This window comes from Verticillium alfalfae, genomic scaffold, assembly GCF_000150825.1.
Source record: "Verticillium alfalfae VaMs.102 supercont1.11 genomic scaffold, whole genome shotgun sequence".
NCBI lineage: Eukaryota > Fungi > Ascomycota > Sordariomycetes > Glomerellales > Plectosphaerellaceae > Verticillium > Verticillium alfalfae.
Window position 1 is genome coordinate 984,529 of NW_003315028.1, and position 7,753 is coordinate 992,281.

Sequence of the window (7,753 nt, forward strand, 5' to 3'; positions counted from 1 at the left end):
AGCGGCTCGTCCTGGGGCTCTTGGAGAAGGGGCTCTCGTCCGAGGGGCGAGGGCGCGAATCGGTGGGGATTCGGGGAGATGGAGCGGTCGAAACGCTTGATAGGGCGTGGCGGGACCATTGGTTGGGATTCGGCCTGGGCAGGACGATCTGAACTCCTGGAAGGGCGAGGAGGAATCGTGGGAGGTTGCGACATTGTGGCGGCTGTGGACATGGTATGCCGTGTGTGTGTAGGTTGTGTGGTGTTGTTGTAGTGTAGAAAGCAAAGTTCGCAGGGTCGAAAGACGTAGCAATTGGGATCGTGGTTGAGATAGGCAAGATCGACTCGGAAATGTTCTGTAACGCGCGCAGACTCTGTAATTAGCATATGGATTGGCAGCGGTGTGTCAGAAGCAAAACGCAGCTTCCAATGGCGAGGTCAAGCTTTGGCACTCGTCGTCTGTAGTAACGGCCGTGCTTGTGCTCGTTCTTCGGTCGCCGCAGCCCCAAGACCAGTTCTGGAACGGAGCGAGAAGCGAATGGAGATAGCGAGAGTCAGGGGGGGGGGCGGGAAGGTCAGGGGCCAGCAGATAAAAGAGATAGGAGGGATGCGATATGATAATGCCGTGTTTTTCCTTGATACATGGCAGCTCAAGATAACGCAAGCCCGCTGCTTGAGCTTAGGGGGTGGCAGAGAGGTAGGGAGGTGTCGAGGGTGAAGCGCCCCCAGCCAGATACGACGACTCATCGCGATAAGGGGACTGTCAGAAGCTGCTTGAGGGCCAGGAGACATTGTCTCTCGTTCGCCTTGCGCCCAGGGCAATGTCTGCTGCCGTTTGTTTGCCTTTGAGTTCTTTGAGTCCTTTGGGTCCTTCCATCACATGGTGGTGGAGAGGCAGATGGGGCATGGCAAGAGGCAGATTTCGAGACAGATCAGAGGCAGGCAGTGCTTGTCATGGCCGACTTACAGGTGTGAGTGATGGTTGGGGCGTCTGGGTGTGTGGTCTGTGACTCTTCCGGCTCGGGTTTCTTGGTAGAGTCTTGTTGGGTGTCTGAAAGAAGAGGAAAGACAGATTCTCAGCGTCAATGGAGGCAAGTACGAAAAAGTAGTAGCAAGAGTGGCGGCAGCAAAACAGGCGGTGGCGGGCGCGACGAGGGAAGTCACCATGACTTCAACCTCTTTCTTATACACTGACGAAACCAGCAACGGCCAGAAGCGGTACTCTTTGCCAGTTCGTCACCGGGCGGGCCAGTCACGACGCCCGTTTCCCTGGCGAGTTTCCCTGGCGAAACAGGGATGCCAATGCCCGAGCCCCGTCGCAGACCACTGTGTCGTTGGCCCCGCACTGCGCACGGTGCGAATGATCTGCTGGCCTGCCGCAACGCCTGCGAGCCTTCGAAGCCAGCGAGGTCATCCCCTACAGATGCCCCTCCATTTGTCCAGGCCCTGGGTTCTAGAGCATCGGTGGGTCCTCCTGAGAGCACGTAATGACTCCACCGCACCGCGCGCCGGCAAGCTTTTGCTGGAGGCTCCGGGTCTGTCTGTTGTTCTGTTCTGTTCTGGTCGGCGTCGGGTCAGCTTCTTTGTGTCTTGTCGATCGCCTGTTTCGCTCGATAGGCTGTAGCTGCTGGTTCACGCCGGGAACTGAGACCTCGATGCCTCGACGACGGTCCGTCTGTTTTGGCGTTTGAACTTGGAGGACTCGAATTGACCCAGGTCGCGACTCCGTTGCATCATCGAGCACACGCAGACAATACCACAAGGTAGGTAGCTAAGAATCTACTGTAGGGTACCGACACAGCCTCACGGTGCGAGCTGTCAGGTACGTACCTCCTTTCCACGGTGCGGCGTCTCCTAGCGCCCCGCCATGGAGACCACGAGGGGCCCTGCCCATGTCTCGACCGCCCGCATTCCCACAGCCCCGTCTGTCCACCCGCATCTCGACATGCATTCAGGAACGCACGAGAGACGCAGAGATTGCTCACCGCAAGACCGGCAGCTGATCGGGACGCTGTTTGGTGTCCCCGAGCTGCCCCTTCTCGTTTCTGACGAGCCAAGCGAGCACGTCGACTCCTGCTGCTGTCGTCCCGGCCGGTGCCCCTATTGACTGCAGCGAGAGCTGGGGCGGGGGACAAGAAGCTTCCGCCTTGCGCTGTTGCTGGTGGTGCTGACGCGAAAGGGCAGGACCTAAAAGTAGACAGAAGCAGGTGCTTGGTGGGGCGCAAGGCAAGGCACAGCGCAGCTTTCCCCAGAGGGTCGGGCTGGCCCAGCAGCAGGTCAGCACGCACAAACAGGGCGGCCAGCTTCTCCTGTACAAGCAATACCTACCTTATGTATGTATGTACCTTGCCTTAGGTATGTACCTCCCATACTATGTAATCACAGCTGGCCTGACCGGGCGACGTGCCGGTCCCCTCCCCCCCCCCTCAGTCTGGCTTTTGTGCCCCCCGTCTAACCCAAAGAAAAAACCTGAATCTCCAAAATCCCGGCGTCCGTATCGCTTCACAAACTGGCAACTTGCCGGTGTCCGGCCGGTTGGATCGTCCAACCTGGCCAATTTGAAGATGGCTGGCCTACGACTCCGAGCAACTCGCTGACACGAGCCGGCGCCGTGACCAGCGCCTCCGTCTCCTCCTCTACCGTCATTTCGCAGAAACTCGCTCTCGCCTCCTGCCCCTCCTTTCCAACACAGACGGCACCTGGCTGAGGTGACGGTTCGAGCCGTTTTCAGGACCACCGTCTCCGCTGACGTTGCGCGATGCGCGAGCGAGCCCATGCCCCCCTCAAGAAAAACTCAACTCAACCCCTTCGTGGGCTCTTGGGGTGCACAGTGTGCTCCTCTTGGCGGTGGGGAAAGCCCTCCAAAAGTGCCCCTCCAAGCCTTATGACGCCATGTATACCCTTCTTCCAGCCCTCGCCTGACCCCCCCGCCGTCTATTGTTCTCTGGTTCTTCCATTGCTTCTGCTGTTGTCGGGGTGGGACGCAGGCCTTTATTTTCGTGAGTTCAAGCTTCTGCACTCTGGGGCTCGGCCAGCCATGTAAGTACATCAAAGCACCAAGTCACAGGCCACGCAAGTCTCAGGCCAAGTCGGGCTGAGCATGACTACCGCTGCTTTTCCTCCGTTTGACCTTCGACCGGTCCCCTCGCCAAACTCGCTGACGTCCCTGCCAAACGGGCCTCCCCCCCCCCCTCTCCCTCCCCTCCGGTGCGATCGATCCAGATCGAAGACGGGCCCCTGACGACGTCAATCGACGGCCCCTCCGTTTGGACTGGGAACCCACAGTGTCCCCGGCCAACGCCATCCTACATCATCCACAGTGCCAGTAAGGGAGGGAACCTACCACACGTAGTGCTCGCACCAACAGTCTCCAGCGTGTGCCCCTCCATTGTACGGTGCCAGGTCCTGCCTGGCCCTCATCCGCTCCCCGCGCCCCCGGTTAGGCTTGGGACTTGCCCGTCTTGGGCCACGCTCAGGGGCGTGACTGGCGGGTTCTTCACGATCACGAGGCGGCATGGAATTTCCTTTTGCAGGGTGCCAGCTGGGCCCAGAGAAAGTAAGTCAACGTGACTTGACAGATTTCGCGGACTATTTGCTGCGAAAGAGGGCTTCTCAATTTCGCCAATGCCCCTCCCTCCCTTGCTTGGCCCGTGGTCAGTGCCGTGGTGTGGGCTGTTTTCTCTGGCCCGCCCCCCCTCCCCTTCCTCTTTCTCAAAAAAATCCGGGGAAAGCTTGCTGAGCTCGACCGCGGCGGGGTGAGCAGAGGGAGGGTCCTCGACGAGCTTCGTGCCGCCGCATGACCACAGTCAGACTGGTCAGTGTAGGCAGGCGAGGAGCGGCGCTGTTCCTGTAGCAAGTCGGCCGGCTGCTTCTAGTGTAGTCGACGGCCCCTGGACAGGTCTGAGGACCTTGAGGGGCAGACTATTTTTGCGTGTCTGCCTGACTGACTGCCTGCTTGCCTGTCCCTTTGCAAATGGGGATGCCGAATCGGCGTGTCTGCTAGACGCTCGGCGCGATTCTGGCCGAGCGCAAGTCGTTCAGTGGCATACAGGCAGGCAGGCAGGCAGGCAGGCGATCCCCCGGTCTGACGGCTCCAGGGCGCGGCAACAGATCAGCGAGTGCTTGCTTGTCTCTGCGCTTCATCGGAATTGTGCGATCATGTTGCTATTGAGATCAATGATGACTGTGAAGAGTGGATCGTGTTGCTGGTGCTTAGAGACAGAAAACCAGAGGCCAACTGCAAGATCAGTGTTCAGACAGAGAAGGGACATCTGACCCGCTGCCGCACACGATGATGTAAGTGAAGTCGGGCACATACACACAGCAGAACCGTTGGTGTCCCCACGAGGCGGCAGCATCGTACAAATGACTTGTTGGGGCCGACGGTCCCCAGTGTTGGTAGAAGAAGGCCATCGGGCTATGGGCGTTGTGCGTGCACGTTGGGCCAAGCGCAGCATGTCGCCGCCTAGAGGCCGCGCAGTGGTACGTACGCGTACTCTTGTTCGTCACGGCTGCGGCTGCGGCGATGCTTTGCAGCTGCCTGATGCGAGCAAAGTAGTATATGTGTCTTCCGTGGGGACCAGTTCTTCGGCTCATCTGATGCTCCTGTCCTGGCATTGTTCTCGTGCAACGAAGCAATCACTATCGAATCAATCAATCGAAGGGAAAACACAGTGCTAGAGCCAACAGGCAATCCGTGCCAAGGGGTCAAGCAGAACGTGTTCGGAGCGTGTTTCACAGGTGCTTTGCTCGAACGGCGATCGCTGCAGACGGGTCACTTGCAGGAGGCAGCACTCACAGAAGGCACTTGCAGAAGAACTTGCAGAAGGCGCAGACGGAAGACACTCGCAGAAGGCACTCGCAGAAGGCACTCGCAGAAGGCACTCGCAGAAGGCAGGCACAAGCAGCACTGACACAAGGCGCACAAGCACTGACAGAAGGCACACAAGCACTGACAGAAGGCGCGCGAGCAGCACTTGCCGTCAGCTGCCACTTGCAGCCGCCAAGTCATTCCGACGCGGCAGGACACCTCGCCTCACTGACGCCGCAGGACACCTCGCCTGGGAAGGCGCCCGCCGTTGTCGAGGCAGGTGTGTGTGAGGAGCCGCTGCCCGGCCAAAGGAGAGTGGAGCCACGCAAGACTCCAAGACACGACGACCAGCCTCCACCCGCCAACCAGGACCCCCGAGAGGCAACGTAACGACGGATCCTCTCGTCGACAACACAGCCATTGCCGACCATACCACTTTTCTCTCTCCCAGACGTCGTCGCCTCTTTCCATCCCCCATCGCATCTGCTACCACCATTCATCCCGACAAACGATTCACGAGCACCATCTTACGACCGTGATCCGATTGGCACTAGCTTCCGATACTTGATCGGCATTAGCTTCCGATACTCGATCGACAACACGACAGCTCCGGCACGACAGCTCTGACACGACATAACCATCACTACCACCTCGTCTCCATCATGACTCTCAAGGAGGAGTTCCAGACCCGCAACTTCAGTATGCATCTCCTCGACGCAATTGACTTGACGCCCAGTTCCTTTCGCTAACCCTGTGCAGGCATCTACGGACAATGGTAAGCTCGCGCCGAACCTTGCGTCATGCTCCCTCGTCCCCTGCGACGAAGCCATCGCAGCTCTGCCGACACGCCCGATGCCATGGCGCTCAGCCTTGCTGGGCCCTCGCCGATACAGACTGGTACATGAGCTGACATTCGACAGGGCCGGCATCTTGGCCATGATCCTGTGCTTGGCGCTGGGCATCGCCAACATCTTCACATTTAACGTTGTCATCATCATCTTCTGCGCCCTCGCCCTGTGAGCCTCTCCCTCCCCGCCGCCGTCTCCATCTCCATCGTGACAACCGCTCATCCCTGCGCGCAGCGTCTCCGCCTTTGTCATCCTCTTCATCGAGGTGCCCCTGCTCCTCAGCATCTGCCCGACCTCGTCCAAGTTCGACGAAGCCATCCGCAAGGTCTCGACCAACTACATGCGCGCCGCCGCCTACGCCGTCATGGCCGTCATCCAGTTCCTCAGCACCATCGCCTCGAGGACCTCTCTGATCGCCGCCGGGGTCTTCCTGCTGATTGCCGGCATCTTCTACCTGCTCGCCGCCGTCAAGGGCCAGGACTTTGTCGGCTCCAAGACGCTCGGCGGCCACGGCGTCGCGCAGATGATTGTCTAAGCTGCGTGTCCGGCACGGCGCGCTGTGCCGTTGTGCTGCCAAGGCACGGACGACAGAGGGAGACGGGAGGGTCGCAGCAAGGAAAGCAGGCTGCAGCAGGGAAAGCAAGCTGCAGCAAGGAAAGCAGGCTGCAGCAGGGAAAAGCTGCAGCAGGAAAGACTGTTGGATGGCCCATCACCGCTGCGGCGTGCTGCGTATGCTGCGTATGCTGCGTATGCTGCGTATGCTGCGTATGCTGATGGGCACCGGATGAGGTGATGATGAGTCTACGCACACCGTACATTTGTATTTTTCCCCCACAATCCGCGACGGCCCCCATGATATCCATGTCGGGCGAAGCGATCAGGCGTCTCGGATGAGTTTAGGCTACAGTTGACCGATGCGCGGCGGAGCCTTCTTTTTGATCCGGAGATACCGGCAATGATGATTTGCGTTCTGGCGAGGCTGTGCTGAAGGTCCTTGAGGTTCGTGATGTTTGAGTTGGTCATGCTGTTTGCTGTAATGGACGTCTGATTGATGGAAAGAAAGCTGGCTGGCGACATATCCGTGGTGGATGGAGATGAAGTTGAGGTCACGCCAGTTATCAACGCTGGATCCTTTCCATGCCAATAGCAAGGGTCAACTGCTTGCTTGCGTGGTACCAAGAGGATGTCTCGCGTTCGTCGACAGGTCCGATTCCGTGGGTTGTAGGAGGTAAACGGCCGTACGCAGTCGATGACAGCGGCCTGGACGCCATAGAAACGTGAAGGCAGTGCAGACTTTGCATTGTCATGTCACGGCGCAATAGCTGGAGAGTCGAGCGTAGAATTCGTCTGGTGTTCGGTGGAGGCATCAACAAATACTTCCTCACTTCTTGCAGATGTATCTCGGGCATCTTGCTTGGTGCTGAATATCACGTCAACTCGGCGAATCAAGCCATGAATGGAAGACTAGTTCCAGAAAGAGTGCCTTGACAGGAACTCTCATGATTTCAAGACCATCTCCAGACGCCAACGCCGTTCTGCTCCAATACAACCACCAGTCTGCGCCTCGTCCACGTCACGGCCTGCCTTTCTTGTCTATCCAGTCTATCCGGTCTATGCCTCGACAAACGAGTGACCCTCAAAATGCTCCCTCGCCCAGAACCGCGCATCCCACCGATGCCACGCCCCCTCGCCGCCAACGCGCCCCTTGTCCCACGACGTCTTCGACACGAGCCTCGGCGCGCCAGCCAGAGGCCGCAGCCCGAGATCCCTCTCCGACCACGCCAGCCCGTCCCAGTCCATGACCGTGTCGATCCTCGTATCGCCAATCTCCAGGAAACTGTACTCGGCGACCTCGGCGCGCCAGCCGCGGACGGCAGCGGCGCGCACCTCCTGCGGCCGGACGCCCACGTGCTGCTCGCCGAGCCTCATCTCCGCCACGGCACCCGGCAGCCCGACGTAGAAGCTGCCGCTGGCGTCGCCGGCCTTGGCCAGCGCGTGCACCCGCGCCGGCCTCGTGCGGGCCGCGGGCCGCGGCTGCAGGATGACGACGCTCGATGGCCGGTACAGCGCGTGGCGCACACAGGCGTGGAAGCCGCAGCGCCGGCCCGAGAGCGCAT

General features: G+C 59.5%; 4 protein-coding genes across 4 annotated transcripts in view; 1 reads left to right on the forward strand and 3 right to left on the reverse strand.

Annotated features, from left to right (window-relative positions):
- The window catches only part of VDBG_08123 (conserved hypothetical protein), a gene marked incomplete at both ends in the record, with an annotated part of 2,867 nt that extends 2,673 nt beyond the window's left edge, over positions 1-194 (reverse strand). The window contains one exon of the mRNA XM_003001818.1: positions 117-194. Coding sequence (XP_003001864.1) covers positions 117-194 — 78 coding nt within the window. The remainder of the gene's footprint in view (positions 1-116) is intronic.
- A 1,237-nt stretch (positions 195-1,431) lies between these two features.
- On the reverse strand, positions 1,432-2,624 carry VDBG_08124 (predicted protein; the record flags this gene model as incomplete). Its single annotated transcript, XM_003001819.1, has 3 exons — positions 1,432-1,653; positions 1,964-2,287; positions 2,556-2,624. The coding sequence occupies 3 exons, from the start codon at positions 2,622-2,624 to the stop codon at positions 1,432-1,434; spliced, it is 615 nt and encodes a 204-aa protein (XP_003001865.1).
- Positions 2,625-5,450: 2,826 nt separating this feature from the next.
- On the forward strand, positions 5,451-6,171 carry VDBG_08125 (conserved hypothetical protein; the record flags this gene model as incomplete). Its single annotated transcript, XM_003001820.1, has 4 exons — positions 5,451-5,487; positions 5,548-5,563; positions 5,709-5,804; positions 5,871-6,171. 4 exons carry the CDS (start codon positions 5,451-5,453, stop codon positions 6,169-6,171), a joined length of 450 nt encoding a protein of 149 aa, XP_003001866.1.
- Positions 6,172-7,247: 1,076 nt separating this feature from the next.
- VDBG_08126 (predicted protein) lies at positions 7,248-7,565 on the reverse strand (the record flags this gene model as incomplete). The annotated part of the gene is made up of 1 exon (XM_003001821.1): positions 7,248-7,565. One exon carries the CDS (start codon positions 7,563-7,565, stop codon positions 7,248-7,250), a length of 318 nt encoding a protein of 105 aa, XP_003001867.1.
- Positions 7,566-7,753: the final 188 nt, after the last annotated feature.